This window comes from Xiphias gladius, chromosome 10, assembly GCF_016859285.1.
Source record: "Xiphias gladius isolate SHS-SW01 ecotype Sanya breed wild chromosome 10, ASM1685928v1, whole genome shotgun sequence".
Taxonomy (NCBI): domain Eukaryota; kingdom Metazoa; phylum Chordata; class Actinopteri; order Istiophoriformes; family Xiphiidae; genus Xiphias; species Xiphias gladius.
The window spans coordinates 20,699,581-20,717,022 of record NC_053409.1 but is presented as its reverse complement, the minus strand read 5'-3'; the positions used below and the strand labels follow the sequence as shown (position 1 = coordinate 20,717,022).

The window sequence follows — 17,442 nt, the reverse complement described above, 5'->3', positions numbered from 1 at the left end:
ATAACTCAACACGCTTTTATTGTTTTAGCACAGCCTCCTGCTCTGACCTCACTTCCTGCATTTAAAAATGGCGACCACCAGCATTTGAAGTCGATAAATGGAGTGTGTTTTGGTGCGTTTCGGCGTAAATATCTGGGGCCGCTGCAACCTAGAACGACTTCTGATGCAGCGGTAGAAACCACCTCGGTTTGTGGGAGGCTCGGAAAAGTAAACGTGCTTTGGGTTTTTATCTCGCTGTTTACAGTCAAACGATAAAATACGCAGCGGCACGGACCGCGAGTGTTTCCATTGTGTAACAATGTTTATGCATCACGGCGGTGCCGCCTGTCTCCTGTGACATTAACCTAAAGTAAGAGGAAAATGCTCGTTTCAAAACAGTAAAGCCAGAACGCGAGCTAGCACACATTTAACCAGCCAGCTAGCAACTGAGTTACTGTGAGCTGTGGTAACCGTAGTAAACGGGCACGCTGCAGGTGAAATGTGAAGCTGTGTGTTTATGTTAAACCTGTGGTTTACTGCGAACAACTCTGCATCTGGTGCACAAGCGGCGATACCAGCAGAAAAGTCAGACGACTTCATGTGATGTCCCGCTTTCACACTGACTGTGCTTCCCTCCCAGATACAAATAAATAAAGGCATGTTAAAGAGTTACATCGCAGGTGCTTTTTATATTTGTCTGGATGTTTTCAACGTCCATAAACAGATTATTTCTCATCATTATTAAGAATTTAGCCTCATATGTTAATTTTGTCCATATCGCTAAGTTTTTGGTTGGACATTTTGAATGCTCAGGTAATTTATGAATTTGAAAAGCTGTCATCAGTGGCCTTTTGGTGTTAAAAAGAAACTCGGTCTACACAATGTAGCTACGTGTCATATGCCACTGAACGTCGTAATAAAAATATTTAAGATGGAATTATTTTGTGAGCAACCCTCCATTTACTCTCCTTGCAGAGTTTGAACCATGAGTAGCCGAAGAAAGAGGGCCCCCCCTGTGAGGGTCGATGAAGAAGCCAAGAAGAGGTTGAACTGGAACATGCTGGATGATCGGAAGAACGAGGTGATCCAGGAGGATGGCGGCCAGACGCCAACCTGCTCGCTTCTTCAAGTCGACCCCGCTCCCAGCGGCTCCTTTCTCTCAGCCACCGAGGACATCACGGAGGCCTCCAGTACCCGCTCTGTCCGGTTCACAGAGGAACTCCCTGGTACGTCGTCAGAGGGCACTGCTGCCTCAGCCTCTCTGGCACTGACTGTTGTGCCGGCTTCAAAGCTGGGCCACATCTGGAAGGCACTCATTGGGGAGTTCAGTGTCCGGCCGGCTTGGCTCCCGTGTGATTGCGAACAGAAGGCGTTCACGCTCCACAGGATGGGGGACCAGCTCTGCCTCAGTTACAGCAGCTGTGACGAGAGCCCAGGACTGCAGTGGAAGCCTGATCGGGACACTTGCACGGCGGAGTTCAGCCTCAGTCGGATCCCGCTGGAGGACCTCGACTGGCTGCAGAAGAGGAGGGTGATGCAGCTCTGCCACCAGGCAAAAGAGGAGTCAATCAAGGTATGAAAGCAATAAGCACTCTTAATTCTAATACATTATACACTGCCCCTTAGTTCTTCATACAGCTCAGCATTTTATTTTTCTTATCTTTACTCTTTGTGTCATTGTTGTCTTTGTTTTAACATACACCCTGTTTTATTCTGAATCACATGCACTGTACCAGCAGTTTTAATATATTATTGTGTTTTTATTATATTTACGTTTCATGATTTTGTGTTTTTATGCTGCCTTGCTACAAAAAGTATTTCCTTTTGTTGGATACAAAAGCTCTGAAGTGATATTTCTGGTGAGATAGAATGAAACATATTTTTAAAGAATCCTTCCACTTTCTTCAGTGTTAAGATTATTCATCAAGCATCACCGGATATAAAATTGACTGCTAGTGTCTTTATGGGAATACAGTATGTTTGTGCAAGATGTTGCAGTTACAAAAATGGAAAAACAAGTCTGTATATTTACATACATTATATGTACTATGTTGTCATGGTTTATCTCCATAACACTCAATTTTAGGAAGAATTATTGATGAATTTTTACTTTTTTACTTTGTTGTTTTTTTTACATAACCCATAATGTGCTTGTATAACTTACACGCTGCTCAAACATAAAATTTTAGCTTTGATCTAAAGAAAACAAGTCAATTCTTTAATATTATACTGTCAACGGTGCGTGTATACGTGCTTGTAAAAATGGCTGCATTTTGCAGAACTTGTGACACACTGTCCTGTTTATGAACCTAATTTAGTGTAGGCTTTCATTTTTCTCTCAAGTGATTTTAGGGAATATTATCTCATTATTAGAGAGTTGACAGTAGAGAACTGACACAAAATGAGGGGAGAGAGAGAATGGGAACGACTTGAACCAAGGACCTAGTTAGATGCTTCCCCATATCTGCCAAATCCACTTTGATAGGCTTTGGTTGGAGTGAGACCCTGCATACCTGCTCCCTAGGTAGGGATGCCGAACAGCTGAAGCTCTCTGGTTCGCAACGTTTAAAAGAACGGCATTTCTTACTTCAGCTCTTGTTTGTCTGCATTTGGCAGGTGGGGATTTACTTGCTGGAAACTGGGCTCGGGAAGCCTGAGTTCCTCAGCGAGGGAAATTCCCGGCTGAAGAAAGCAAATCAAGTAATGCAGAAGTTAATGGAGTATTTCTATGATTTTATTATCCCTGGTAAGTGTCTGGTTTGCTGTGATCGCCATTAACTTTTAATGTAAAGCAATGTGGGGCTTAAAGAGACTATAACCTTGCATAACCCTTAATGTTAATGATAAACTAACATCCTGTCTGGAAAAAAATGATTTCTCTGTTGTATTTTCCATATAGAAGTTGTAGAAAATGAGGAGGAGGAGTGTGACACCGACCTGGAGAGGCAAAATGTCGAGGAGCTCTACGATTACGTCAGGCATCTGCACCAGAGAGAGACCAAGGAAGTGACCTATGACGTCCAGCACAAGGCTCTTATTCCTGTGCTCAGACCTTATCAGAGCCAGGCTGTCAACTGGATGCTGAAGAGAGAAAAATACAGGAACACTTCACAGAAAGGTGCTGTAATATGGGCACTTGGCTCATCTTCTGTGGTACAGTTGCATATCACTGCCCTGATTTCTCTGCTGCACAAGTTATTCTTCCTTTAATGGGAATTTTTATTGGTGAATATTATTATCTTCTTAGTCTATCAGTCTTTCAACACTGAAAGCCTAGAAATTTTAGGCGATGAGATTGTAGGGGGACCTTAAAAGAACATACCACTGGTTTTTCCCTTCAGTGTTTTAACTACAAATTATGTATATTTCTAATTTATATTATAGCAAACATTTTTCTACACTGTAAAATACATTTTAAACTATTGAAGTGTGTAAGAACAGAAATTATATTGATAAAGTAAAGCAAATTAGATATTTACAATTTCATTGCAGAACAATCTCTGCATTCCCTCTGGCGGGAGTTGGTCACTTTGTGTGGGAAGAAGTTGTTCTACAACCCTTTTACTGGCTGGTAAGAAATGAAATCCCTTCATGTTAAAGGGTCAGTACTGTGTACCCACACACACTCCATTGTTTTGGGAAAGTGGCAGAGGATCATATCTAAAAAAAAAAAAAAAAAAAAAACCTCAGCGCAAAACCAAAACTATCCACATGGTGATAAACCCGAATAAGTGGGAAAAATGTGTTTTTGTAATTTGGATGAATTGACCTTTTAACCTTCTGTTATCATGTCCTATTGTGGATGCATAGTTTTGTTACAAAGTATCAGGTCTGAGACATTTCCAGCAATGGTTGAAGGTATTTTGGATTTTCAACATATTACCTGTTTTTGTTTTTTTTTTTTTTTTTCGCAGCTTAATTCGGGAATTTCCACTGGCCGGCTTCGAGTGGCCAGGTGGGATCCTGGCTGATGAGATGGGGCTCGGAAAGACGGTGGAAGTTCTGGCTCTCATTTTGTTTCACAACAGGCAAGATCTGGAACAGGAGGCCCTTACCCTGCCGGTGGTGAGCATCAGTAGACATCTAGAAAAGTGCAGAGTTTAACCTTTTTCTCCCCTTCTTTTTCTTTCTCTTTACCGTCACCGTTTTAGTGTCATGGATGATTTGTAGAGTCATGAGACTATTTATATCAATTTTGTCTACTTTTTACCCTTATTTTACAGCATTCTGTATATGAGGCATCAGCTTAATTGTGAAATGTAAAATGTTCAATATTTTCATGGTGATTTATCTTTTGGCTTTGCAGGGAAAATCTGTGAATTACTTTGTTCCTCCTCCTCCATTAGAAAGAAAGAAAGTAATCCGCTGCAAGTCCGAAGCTCAGCCTAAGATGAAAATGTCTTACCCGAGTACGTCGCTCACAGTCCTCTCAGGCATCACAGCTTTTATTGCCTTTGCCGTTCGACTAAGATTTTTCTAAAGCGTGTTGTGTGTTTCTTCTGCAGCTGTGCGTGTCATGCTGCTCACTGCAATAAAGGAAATGAGATCTGGCAAAGGAGCCTCAGTTAACGCTATCTTCACTTACATCCGTGCCACTTACGGTTATGACCTCTTAAAGAACCGTAACCATATCAGGAAGACGCTGGTAAAGCTCATAGATGAAGGCCTGGTTGACCGGGTCAAAGGTCGCGGCTTGGCAGGGTCATTCAAGCTGGGAAAGAACTACAAAGAAACAAAGAAGACATTAGCAGGAGCATCCAAGTCTGTAAGAATACCAGGCCTCCAATGTGAATCTTTTATGCTACAAATATTAATTTGTTGTCAGATCTAACTTTTGTCTATTTTCACCTTTTTTAGAGTTCAAAAAGCACAGAGGGCTCGCCGCGGAAAATGTTTCAGAGACGAGCTAAAGAGAAGGCAGAAGCAGCTCTTCAAAACTCTCTTACAGAAGATCAAAGAGATCTCAGCCCTCCTACATTTGACTGTCCCGTACCAGAGGAAAGTGAAATGAAGAAGGAGTGGGGTGAAAGTCTGAATGAGAAAGCAGATCAGTCAGATAACACACTGGATACGTCCAGAGCATCCTCACAGATGTCTCAGGATAAAAGTGAGTCAGATACAGAGGACGTGCCCAGAATGGACGATCTACCTGAAGAAAGGGGAGAAGCTCCTCAGCACGATTCACAGGAGGAGACAGAAACCCCCACCAGAGCATCTGTGGTCCCTTTCAACACCCCAGACTACCGCTTTGAGTGCATCTGTGGTGAACTGGGCATTATTGACTACAAGGCCCGTGTCCAGTGCATGAACTGCCAGCTGTGGCAGCATGCAGACTGCGTAAACTACAAAGAGGAAAGCCTTGAAACTACCCCATTCTACTGCCCTCACTGCCTGGTTGCCATGAAACCTGTCTCCACTGGTGCCACCCTCATCATCTCCCCGAGCTCTATCTGCCACCAGTGGGTGGAGGAGATCAACCGACACATCAGGTCCTCCTCACTCCGAGTGCTGGTGAGAAAATACATGGATATATGAGTCTTTTGGTAGATGTGACTCTAAATGTGATTGTTCTTCCCGTTGGTCGTCTAGTATTGAACTGGAAATGTCTGTTTTCTAGTGAATTTTTTCAAGTTTGATTTCTCCAGTTTTATTCGATCAAAAATATGCATACAATCTGATTAAAGCAATATAGGTTTAGTGTTTTGTTTTTTTTCCCCAATGTTTTGTTTTTTTTTTTTAAATTTCTACCTTATGCAGAACATCTGGCCCATTCCACATGGCATCATAAGCCACTGCATGTTCCAGTAATACATATACAAAAACAAAAGAGCAAGTTTTGTTTGGTGAACACAGTCTAATGAACATTGAAATGCATTAAGTTAGTTATCGTACCAGCTGCTAATCATGGCCAGCGTGTGTATTATTCTTTGAAGCCCAAGAAGAGTTGACCAGTCATGTTGCACCACATTAAAAGATAACATTATCTCACAGGCAGGCCTTTATCTAAAGTGTTAGTTTTATATGATCGAGGCTGATAAGAGTGATGTTGTGTTCTCTGCAGCAGATGCCGTGTTCACATTACATTTGTTTTATATTTGTTAAGAATATGAATCTACTACAAAGGTTCCCTTCATTGTCTCCCCTGCAGAAGAGGCCTCTGAGGGAAACTGGACTTTTATTTTTTATTAATACATGTACAAACTTCTCTCCTCTTATCTCTGGTTTCTCACATTTATCTTGTACTTCCAAAGAGCAAATACTGATAAAACCATTAAGATAACTTATCATGATTGCTTTCATATCAGGTTTATCATGGTGTGAAGAAACACGGATTCATCCAGCCACACATGCTCGCTGAGCAGGATGTGGTCATCACCACCTACGATGTGCTGCGGTCAGAGCTCAACTATGTCGACATTCCCCACAGTAACAGCAAGGATGGACGCCGCTTCCGCAACCAGAAGCGCTATATGGCCGTTCCCAGTCCTCTGGTAGCTGTGGAGTGGTGGCGCATCTGTCTGGACGAGGCTCAGATGGTTGAGTGTCCAACTGCGAAGGTAAATTGGAAAGAAAAGGTTCGGTTAGGTATACTAGAGGATAATAAAGCTTTTTGCATTTCATAGGTAGGGTAGTTTTTGTTTTTCTAACCTTATTTCTGGATTAGAATACCATTTGTATCTCAGATATCCAACTGTGTGCTCTATACAGTATTTAATTTCAGTTTTTCTATTGAATCTCCCTGTCATTTTCCTGTCAGGCTGCAGAAATGGCTCTGCGTCTTGCGTCTGTCAACCGCTGGTGTGTCAGTGGCACCCCTGTCCAGAGAGGCTTGGAAGGTAATACCAAGAATTCTCCTTAGTAACTACCCAGGCCTTGAATAGGAGGCTCTGTGATTAGACTCTTTTGGCTTTTCGCAGTTTTTTAGGGTTTTTTTTTTTTTTTTTTGAATTTTGCCTTTATTTGATGGCTGACAGTCTAGAGAGAGACAAGAAACACAGGTAGAGAGAGGTGCATGACATGCAACAAAGGTCCTCCGGCTGGGAGTTTTGAAAAATCATTAAAACCTGTTTATGACAAAAAAAGAAAAAAGTCCCCTCTAAAACTGATTTTGCTCTGTTTCCAGATCTTTATGGCCTTATACTTTTCTTGGGAGTTGACCCATACTGGGTGAAACACTGGTGGGACCAGCTGCTTTATCGCCCTTATCGACATGGAAACACAGACCCTCTGTACAATGTCATCGGTCAGTTATTATGGCGATCAGCTAAAAAAGACGTCATTGATCAGGTAGGTTTATAAAAGGTCTTCATTTCTCTACGTTTGTGTTTAAATTTCAGCTCTCAGACTTTTAACATAATTATTAGCTATCACCTCCAGTGCTGTGAAGATGTTTTTAATAATGACGTAACAGTGCATTACAGGGTCTGTGCTCATTTCAGAAAATTTGGCTTAAGTCTGTGCCGATCCTATTTTCTTTTTATGTTTTCCAGATCCAGATTCCCCCTCAGACGGAGGAGGTGCACTGGCTGCACTTCTCCCCCGTTGAGGGTCACTTCTACCACCGTCAGCATGAGGTCTGCTCCCAGGACGCTCTGGTCAAACTCAGGAAGATCTCCGACTGGAGCCTGAAGCTCGGCAGCCTGGACCGCCGCACCGTCAACACCATCCTGTGCCCGCTGCTGAGGCTGCGCCAGGCCTGCTGCCATCCACAGGCTGTGAGGGGGGAATTCCTTCCTCTGCAGAAAAGGTAGATGAAACTTGATATTATGCTCTCTTGATATTATGAGAGGCACTCGTTGGCGAAGAGAGGTCTTTTTCTGAAGGCAGCTGCATGTTAATTAACAAATTGTTAGACTAAATAGAGTTTCACAGCATTCGTAACGGTAAAAGACCGCAGCAATCCTTTTGTCACTTATACAGTGTGCAGTTGTGTTTATTTAAAGCTGACCCATTCTGTGCAATTTGCGTTTGAGGGTTTGTTAATTGGGTTTGTCTGTCCCCTCCCCAGCACCATGACGATGGAGGAGCTCCTGAAGTCCCTGCAGAAGAAATGTCGAGTGGAGTGTGAAGAAGCTCACAGACAATTGGTGTGTGCGCTCAATGGCCTGGCTGGAATTCACATCATCAGAGGTATAAAACCCCACTCCTGTACTTGTGCTCCCTCTGCTCCCAGTTTCCCATGGGAATCAGTTCAAACAAAACACAAGCCATGATCTCATCTTTATGTCGCCCAACACTTTTTCTACCAAGGTGTTTTTGTTGAAGCGAGTCCCAGTGAGGCGATATGTATAATGTGGCTTTGTGTACTGGGGTGGTTTGTATAGCACGTCTCATTAACTCTACATGCGACGGACATGTTGAGTGTCACTGATGATGACCGTTTCCTTTGCCATCTTCAGATGAGTTTGTAGAGGCGACAGAGATGTATAGGGAAGTGCTTCGTTCATCAGAGGAGCACAAAGACAGATTGAAAACAGATTCATTACAGGTATGTGGCCTCATCCTATTCATGTCTTTTTAATGGTTCATGCTGAAATAAATGCTTTTGGTTCAAAGTGGATTGATACCTGATAGATATAATATCTGTGATCCAAAATAGATATTCCGTGCCTTTATGGTCTATGAATAAATATAAAAGGAATAAAATTACTTTTGTTTTTTTTGTTTTTTTTTCTCATTGTCGTAAAATAGAGACTTCATGCTACCCATAATTTGATGGAACTCCTGAGTGCAAAGCATCCTGGGATACCTCCCACGCTGAGAGATGACCGACTAAGTGAGGAGGTAATATATAAATATTTCTCATTAACTCTGGGAATAAAACTAGTGCTATCTCCTCAATTCTTGCATGCTAATGTTGGTTGTTCTTGTAGAGCCTGTTTTCAAGAATCCCCTTCGCAGCTGTGCCTTCTGTGGCTCTCATCCTCTGTCTCTCTTTAGGCTGAGCAGCTGCGACAGCACTACATGACCAAATATGACTCTGAGGTGGCAGACGCCCATCAGGCTCTGCAGCCGGTGTTACAGAACATCAAAGACCTAAAACGCAAAGTGAGAAAACGTCTTTACATCTACATTCGTGCCGATTGTGTTACCTAAAATAACAGATGAATCTACCAAATGAAACAATATTTGGACACACTGAAGTCAGATTCATCTGTATTTGGAGTAATACTGTAATCAAAATCTAAAAATGTCTTTTCTTGGTACATCAAACTCAAAAAAGATCGAATTTTTGCACATAATCTAGATTATGAAAGAGATTAAATAAAAAAAAAAAAAATAACACAGCTTTCTTTGTCAAGGTCAAGCTGAACTCTCCCTGGTGGCTGGATGTTATTCAGAGAGCAATCCGCTGCTCCAATGATGACGATCTGGTGTCCCGCATCAAGAATGAGCTGACATCCAGCTACAAACAGCAAGCCAGCAAGCTCTCCATGGCTGACAAGTACAGTATTCATTTTGCAAAATAGGATGATAGTAAATAATTACCCTCAGACAAACATGCACTAAAAGCAGATGTGTGTCCTGCAGGTTCCGTGATGCCTTTGGTATGCAGTACCTGCTCACCACGCAAATGCAAGATCTGATCAAATCCCAGAAGACTGTGCAAGACGCAGTGAAGAGTCTTGAAGGCCCAGCTTCACAGAAAGTGATTGACGAGGTCACCATTTGTCACCTCAGGCCTATGAGACTGCCACTCAATAAGTAAGACATCAGCATTTTGTTTCAGGAATTTACACACAAATTGTAACACTTCATCACAACTTTTGAATGATTCATAACCTTTAGTAACATGAAACATTGCTTTATAAATTTTGGAAAAAAAACTTATTTTAAACTTATTTTCTATTATAACTAATAATCTTCTCTTGTCATATTTATAGCTGCGTCTTTTGCAAAGCAGATGAACTTTTTGTAGATTATGAGTCCAAGCTGTTTTCTCACACGTAAGTAGAACAGTATTTTTAGACCTGTGAGACTGTCAATCAAATGGCATGAAAACATAGTGTTGATTAAGCGGAAAAAATCCCCTCCAGGGTGAAGGGTCAGACGGCCATCTTTGAAGAGATGATTGAGGATGAAGAGGGGCTGGTGGATGACCGTCTCCCCACCACCAGCCGAGGACTCTGGGCAGCCAGTGAGACTGAGCGCACTCTGAAGGCCATCTTGTCTTTTGCCAAATCTAAACGCATGGATCCAGAGTTGGTGGAGGAGGGTAACACTTTCATGGAGCTGTTTGAGAACTGGAAGAAGGAGTACAAGGTTTGTACACACACTTATAACCCCTCTGTTTACATTCAAGCAAGCACGACCTTTTTAAAAAGCACAAAAATTACAAGTAACACATGATTTTTTTTACAACAGTTTAAAGGCTTTACATCCCCTTTCTTCACATTAAAACAGGACTGTTGAGTCACAATTGAGAGAAATTGTTGAAAGGGGTTTACAGATTTGAGTGGAATTGAATGGTTCAATAGTAGGCTTCAGTTGCAATATACAGTATGTGCTTTGGGAAGTGTGTTTCGTCAAGAAATGGCACGGACTATTAATTGCAAATAGTTTAGCACAGGATCATGAGGCATTTTGTGAATTTTGAATTGGGTTTATAAGCAGTCAGTCAATTTAAAAAAAAAAAAGGAATATTATTTAGGTCGCTGTATTGGTCTTCAACATAAACATTTAAAAATAACAGAATAAAACTCCTAACATTTTGTTCTTTGGCTAAATACATTTCATATTGCTCAACTGTGCAACAAACTATTTAACACTGTCTGCTGCTTGTTCGTCTACATTATGTTCTTATCTCCTAGTAATGCCTCTAGATAAATAAACTCAGTAAATGAGTGGATTTATCACCTCAGAGTTTGAGGATGATTGTTGAATTCTGCTCATCCAGGGAGTTTTTTTACTTAAACAGCGTATGTGCTAAAAAAATAAGTTTGGAAAGACAAAATCAGCAGATCGCTCCTGTTGAGTGTCATGGTCATTCTGTAGGCATTTAAAACTTGTAGTACCCCCCTTCAGTAGTGCAAATATTTGTGACCCAGGTTGGAGTAAAAGCTGCCTCTGTTGCTCCTCAGGTGCTGCATGAGTACTGGATGGTGCTGCGGAACCACGTGTCAGCCATCGATGAGTTGGGTATGGCCACAGAGAGGCTACGCGTGCGACTCCCCGACGAGCCGAAGCCCAAACTGCTGCACATCATCGAGCCGCATGAGGTGAATTAAAGACGATGACACGCCTCCGTTATTACAACTTGCTTAAAAATCAGCTCGGTTTTGTTTATATAGCCCAATATCACAAATCACAAATTTGCTGCAAGGGGGGCTGTACAGCATCCGACACCCTCTATCCTTAGACCCTCAATTTCTAAAAGGTGTCACTGCAGGGTCACTGTTTTCACACTCGTGGTTAAGTGCTGTCCAGCCTAGTGTCTCTTAACCAATAGGCTGGACAGCAATTTAACATTTGGTTCGTGTCATATGAGACAGACAAGTGCAGAGTCTTTTCCTGTAGCCACCATAACAACCGTCCACAATTGTAAACTCTTTGACATTGTTGACCTGAGTTCTGTTTTGACTGTTTCACAGTGAACTACATCGCAATTTTTGTAATGAAAAGGTTGATTAAACACCTACATTTTACTTTATTTCACATTTTGGAACTAACATGAACATGCACATAACGTGCGCTTATTGGATGTAATATTCTGCGTAAACAATTTTTATTGTTTTCCCGACCCCTGTCCCTCGGCTGTTCTGCTTCCAGGTGGAGCAGAACAGGGTCAAGCTTTTGAACGACCAGGCAGTCGCCAAGTCTCAGCTTCAAAAGAAGCTTGGCCAGTTTCTGTATCTCACAAATCTGGAGAAGGTAATTTACACTTAACAGTGACTCCGAAATACATACATTCTTCAGTTGCTCCTTCAGATACTTTATCTCAAATCGTGTGGTAGGATCTCACTCCAAATAACATTAATTCCGTTTTCCCAGTCCCAGGACAAGTCTACTGGAGGGCTGAACCCTGAGCCGTGTCCCATCTGTGCGCGGCCCCTGGGACAGGAGGTGAGTGTTGTTTAGTGGTAAGGAAGAAATTTTGAGTGTTTTACACATTTTATTTACGTCAGTGTTTCTTTGGTGACTGTTTAATGCAGCACGCCTGCTCGTAATCTGATTTGATAGTCTCAGGACACTGGCTGGGTTTTATCTTTAAAATGAAAAACCTGCTCCTGTGCGATAATCTGGACAAAACTGGCCTTCCAGTCAGCAGAGAAAGAAACAGAACACCTAACCGTCTGTGCAACTGTCTTATCAGAACTGGCCAGGGACTGTAATTACATCTAGTCTGAAGCTGATTCCTTCTCCTCCAGGATTTATGTGTTAAACATTTGGCATTTGGTTGACAGCGTCAGGCATGTGTAGGAACATTTCTTTGGTGATAGTGATGTGCCTGATGCGCCCAAGAAGTCAGCAGGTGGAGGATCATTTTCAGTTTGTGGATGAATTTAGATATTTACAACAAATGTCACTTTGAAATAATGTTTACATTCATCAAGTTTATGGGAGATGAAATGACGCAAATGACAAATCAAACTGAAGCTGTTGTCTTTTCCCACGAAGAACATGTTTTGGACAACAGCTTTATTTTCACAATGCTTTCTGCAACCTCCTCTTTGGGTTCCCTTAGCTTCAAGTATGCAATTCAAAATTTATCTCTTAAAAAGCGTTAAATCAATTGGGTCCGAGCTATACAGACACTTAGGATGGCAGAAAAAGGCCTGTCTTGCAGATCCTAAATCTAGATTTGCTACCACAGTTGAGTGTGGATTTGTTGTCATGGCAACTAAACTGTGGAATGAATTATGGTCCACAGTCCGCACTACTACGTATGTGTTTTTCTTTTAAACGTCAGCAAGGAACACACCTTTTGGCTGACTGGTGTGATTTTACATCTCTTTAACTGTATTAAATTACTTGTAACTAACTATGTTAACAAAAGTGCTAAACAAATAGTTATTTCTCTAACAGGAATCCCCAGCACTGTGTTCCTTTGCAATCATAATTTCTCGTCCTATCTCTCTTTTCCAGTGGGCAGTGCTCACTTGTGGCCACTGCTTCTGTAACGAGTGCATTGCTATCATTGTGGAGCAGTACAGCGTGGGCTCCAGGCGGCGTGCCATCAAGTGTGCCATTTGTAGGCAGACCACGTCCCACACAGAGATCTCCTATGTGTTCACCACACAGTCATCCAGTCAGGACCAGGACATCCCAGTCAAGGTCAGTCAGCAACACCATCTTCAGGTAATACAGGATTTTTATTATGTCAGTTGTGGCTGGATCCAAATGTAATGATTATTCAATTTGGTTCCATCTGTCTTACTAGTCAAAAAGTTTTTAACTGTGTTTTGTTGCTCACCTGAAGGATTTAGATGCTATAACTGACCATTATCCTTTAATTCATGCCCTGTAATGTTTGTTATTGTAATTTAACACAGCTTGACTCTGGCCACTGATTGCGGATAGCACTATAGCCTAACTTTCCTCTTCCTGTGTTTGTCAGGGAAGCCACTCTACCAAAGTGGAGGCAGTGGTGAGAACACTGAAGAAGATTCAAGTGACTGACCCCGGGGCCAAGTGTCTCGTTTTCTCCACGGTAACTGTAAACTATCCCTGCTCTGTAAGATAGTGAATAATTTTGATGATATCTGACCCACTTTGTTTGTTTTTCTCTCCTGCACAGTGGCAGAGTGTCCTGGACATCATCGCTAAGGCCTTGTTTGACAACAACATGGAGTTCTCGCAAATCAATGGGATTCACAAATTTCAGGTTTGAATTTACATTGCAACCATTTCTACATAGTGCACACCACTTTTAACCACACAGCTGCTTTCCACCTATTGTTTTATTCTGCAGTGTCCACCACTACCACTACACCAGGTGAAATTTACTGTAGAACTTAAGGACAATTTAAAGTTTCAAGCAAATTGTCCGATATATTTCCTCCAAGAATGAGGCAATTTTCCACCTTGCCACTACACCCAAATGGATTATTATCCCTTTCTTTACTTTTAAGTCAAATTGATTTCATGACCTGAAAACATCCCATTGGGGTTTGAAAGAAACCCTAATCCCATATTGGTGGAAATCTAAAATCCAGATTACTTCCAAAATCTAAATCATTTGTCCTTTTGTCCAAGGCCTTATCCTGGAATAGAATATTACATGGAACTCCATTTTCCAGTTTGTGAGATACCCTGCCGACAGACATACCCCATAAATATCTGATGTCTGCCATTCATATTAACCATGGCTTGTTATAATGGAGGTTCCTCTCTGACCACTCATTTGTAAAACCTGGAACCAATTTTTTATTTTATTTTATTAAATGTTTCTGAATTGATTAAAACTCTGTTGATTCTGTTAATTTAGTTTTCATTTAAACCCAACCATTTATCCAGAGTCTCACTGGGTCACCCAGGATTAAAGATCCAAAAACCCCATTGAAAGGAGGAGAGAGTTCTGGCATCATTTGATCTTAATTTTGTTTCAGAAGTTCCTCTCAGAGGAAAAATATGAGGGGAAAACATACCATACCATGAATACCCGGATTTGATTTTGTTTTGGAAAGAAAACGAAAAATGGCAGTGAATACAACAAAATGTTGCCTATCAACATAATCAGTAACCTCACCTGTCTTGCACGCAAACAAATAAATCACATGAGAAAAAATGTTTTTGCAGATATATCTTCATCCAGGTGTGATTATAACAATCGCATTATTGTTCCAGGAGAATCTGAGCTCCTTCAAATACGAAGAGAAGATCAACATTCTCCTCCTTCCTCTCCACACGGGCTCCAATGGTCTGAACATCATCGAAGCGACTCACGTGTTGCTGGTTGAGCCCATCCTCAACCCAGCTCATGAGCTCCAGGCCATCGGCAGGGTGCACCGGATTGGCCAAACCAAGTAAGAGACAGGGAGATAAGTGTGCCAGTAAGCCGCTACGTTCTCAACGGGAACTTTTCCAGTAGTTTAGAACTGCAGATGCAACTAAATGAATAGCTTACATTATTTGCAACCTGCGAGTAATGAGTCTTTTCTTTTTTTTTTTCATAGCTTCATTTTTTCTCTGTGTGTGTTTTTGAGGTTTTATATTAAACACTTGCACCACCTCCATTACTGAAGACACTACTTTCCTTGCCTGTAGATGCCACCTAGGGACCTGTCTACATGTTCAGATCTAAACTGCTGCTGCTGTTTCTTTTCATGCTAATAGGTGGGACAGGTTCCACCAATAGTGCACCACACTATACTAAATTAAACATTAGACAGTTTGGGAAATGCGCTCATTGACTTTCTTGCAGAGAGTTAGATAAGATCAATACCACTCTCATGTCTGTACTGTAAATACAAAAAAACCAGACTGTTTCTTGGCCGGGAGCAGTGACTTCCTGGACCACATACCCCACTGTAAAACCACAACCACAACCAGTAGCTTCATGTTTAGGATACAGACATGAAAGTGGTACCAAATTTTCTCCCGTAACTCTCGGCAAAAAAAAAAACAAATAAAAAAATTTCTAAAAATGTCTATTGAGCTGAAGCTCCACTTTGACAACAGTTCCACAGTGCCCGAGCAAAAAGTACTTAAACAGCACACACCTCAACCACAGCTGCTACTTAATCCTCTGGCTAACTAACAGAATGAACCAAATTAAAAAAAAAAAAGAAAAATACTGAAGTTAGGTAAAATGCACTCCCACCTTCTCCTTTGTAACCCGTATAACTTAAATTGAGGGAAAATCCATAAGGGATCATGGCTGTTATCTGGAATTGTTTCAGTAGTGCACTTCATGACAAGTGCCCCAACTGTTTTGTACATTCAGCGTGATCCCTGTTTTCTCTTCCCACCAGGCCAACATTTGTCCACAGATTCCTCATTAAATCCACCATTGAAGAGAGAATGCAGGCAATGCTGAAGACAGCAGAGAAAAGGTAAGACTTCACCGTATGTAGAAAATTGAAATTGGATTTAAAAAACCCTCAAATTCTCAAATTCAAAGGGGAATTATGACATTTAAAGGTTAGACATGGCAGCTGACCTCAAAGTACTGATGCCGTTTTTCTTTTTTTTTCTAGTCACACCAGCACAGCCATGAAGCACTCGGAGGCTGCGGTGCTGACAGTAGCTGACCTCGCTGATCTGTTTACTGATGATACTGAGTCTCTGGAGTGAGTCTAAACGCCGTGCGGCACAGGAGGGGACACCTGCTAAAGATACAGAGGCAAAGATGGCTCATTCTGTACACCGTGGTGATAGAAATACTCTGATTTTGCACATTCCACTTTTTTATACAAGCATCCCAAAGTTATCGGAAGCATTTCCAAAAAGATATTTTAGCAAATCTCTGACAATGAACGTGTGTCTTATTTGTATTCAGGATCGAATTTTAAACCTCTTTGGAGTATTTGTGTATTTGGGTCAATTGTCATAGTTGTATCTTACTGATTCAGTAAACATTTCAGCTGTCCAAGTACATATTTGATGATCGCATTTGACTAGACTGTACAGTATTGTTGTTTGTGTTAATCTAATATAACTGTGCATTTATATAGAACTTCACTGTATGGAGAAATTCAGATGCTGAAGTCACATCAGTAATTGAGGTATTCTCACAACATTCAGGAAATAAAATCTGTCGATGACAGACCGTCATCCTGCTGTGACTTTAGCTGTTTTTGTCCAATGCTTTTATTGTGGTTTATTTCTATGCAGTAAAGATGGAGGCAGGAAGGAAGCTATCGACCTTTATACGCTTCTGACCTTTACTCACTTTTACTTCTTTACGATAAGAGCAGAAGTGAGAGATTATAGCGGGATTCTCTTCTTCCAGGCAATCGTCTTCAAGCTATTTGTCTGTTCAAACAATGCCAGAGAGTTCGGCCTAACACTTAAGCCGGTCTTATTTGCAAGACAAGAAAAGTAGAAGATTCAGTGTCTTGGAAACTAATCTTGTAAATTAAACTCATAAAAGTTGCAAAATGTGAAGAAGTTTTCTGCCTCATTGCAGCAGTTATCTCGTCTTTTTCCTATATTGACACTTAAAAATTGTCTGGATAACTTTAAAAGATATATAGGTGTTTCTTACATTTTCCTTGTTTAAAAACCTTTTTTTAAATGTGATGAAAATAATCTGTGCTTTCTCGTGTTTGCCTACCTAAGTGTTTTATGGCGTGTCCCACCACACACATACACTCACAGGTCCTTGGCATCAACTCTGAATTGTCCTTGACTCGTAATGAGTTTCTTTTTGCCTGACTGACTGGGATTCCCGCACCAGTAAAGATTTTAAAATGTCCAGACAAAGGATGTAGACAACAAAGAGTGCCAGACCCAGTACTGTTGTTCCAATTTGCATGGTTACCAGACTTCTTGTTGCTCCCTGTAGTAAGAAACAGTTGT

General features: G+C 41.3%; 1 protein-coding gene across 6 annotated transcripts; it reads left to right on the top strand.

Annotated features, from left to right (window-relative positions):
* Nucleotides 1–54: 54 nt before the first annotated feature.
* On the top strand, nt 55–16,695 carry shprh (SNF2 histone linker PHD RING helicase). 6 transcript variants are annotated; one of them, XM_040137382.1, is made up of 30 exons: nt 55–112; nt 955–1,552; nt 2,596–2,725; nt 2,879–3,097; nt 3,472–3,550; nt 3,894–4,044; nt 4,286–4,388; nt 4,485–4,744; nt 4,837–5,490; nt 6,285–6,536; nt 6,737–6,815; nt 7,103–7,266; nt 7,470–7,726; nt 7,988–8,109; nt 8,379–8,467; nt 8,671–8,763; nt 8,920–9,027; nt 9,282–9,424; nt 9,511–9,684; nt 9,864–9,926; nt 10,017–10,242; nt 11,061–11,198; nt 11,749–11,850; nt 11,971–12,042; nt 13,066–13,254; nt 13,538–13,630; nt 13,718–13,804; nt 14,767–14,945; nt 15,894–15,974; nt 16,119–16,695. In XM_040137382.1, exons 2-30 carry the CDS (start codon nt 965–967, stop codon nt 16,213–16,215), a joined length of 4,992 nt encoding a protein of 1,663 aa, XP_039993316.1. In that variant the 5' UTR covers nt 55–112; nt 955–964; the 3' UTR covers nt 16,216–16,695. The 6 variants fall into 6 exon arrangements, with proteins under 6 accessions (XP_039993316.1, XP_039993312.1, XP_039993315.1 ...); XM_040137378.1 differs by having other exon boundaries at nt 71–207; XM_040137381.1 differs by having other exon boundaries at nt 71–349.
* Nucleotides 16,696–17,442: the final 747 nt, after the last annotated feature.

What these genes read in the sequence shown, in the direction of transcription:
- shprh (XM_040137382.1), top strand. Translation starts at nt 965, where the DNA reads ATGAGTAGCCGAAGAAAGAGGGCCCCCCCTGTGAGGGTCGATGAAGAA. An exon ending in ATGACCGACTAAGTGAGGAG is followed by an intron (nt 8,764 to 8,919) that starts GTAATATATAAA and finishes GTCTCTCTTTAG; the next exon opens with GCTGAGCAGCTGCGACAGCA. An exon ending in TCAAAGACCTAAAACGCAAA is followed by an intron (nt 9,028 to 9,281) that starts GTGAGAAAACGT and finishes TTCTTTGTCAAG; the next exon opens with GTCAAGCTGAACTCTCCCTG.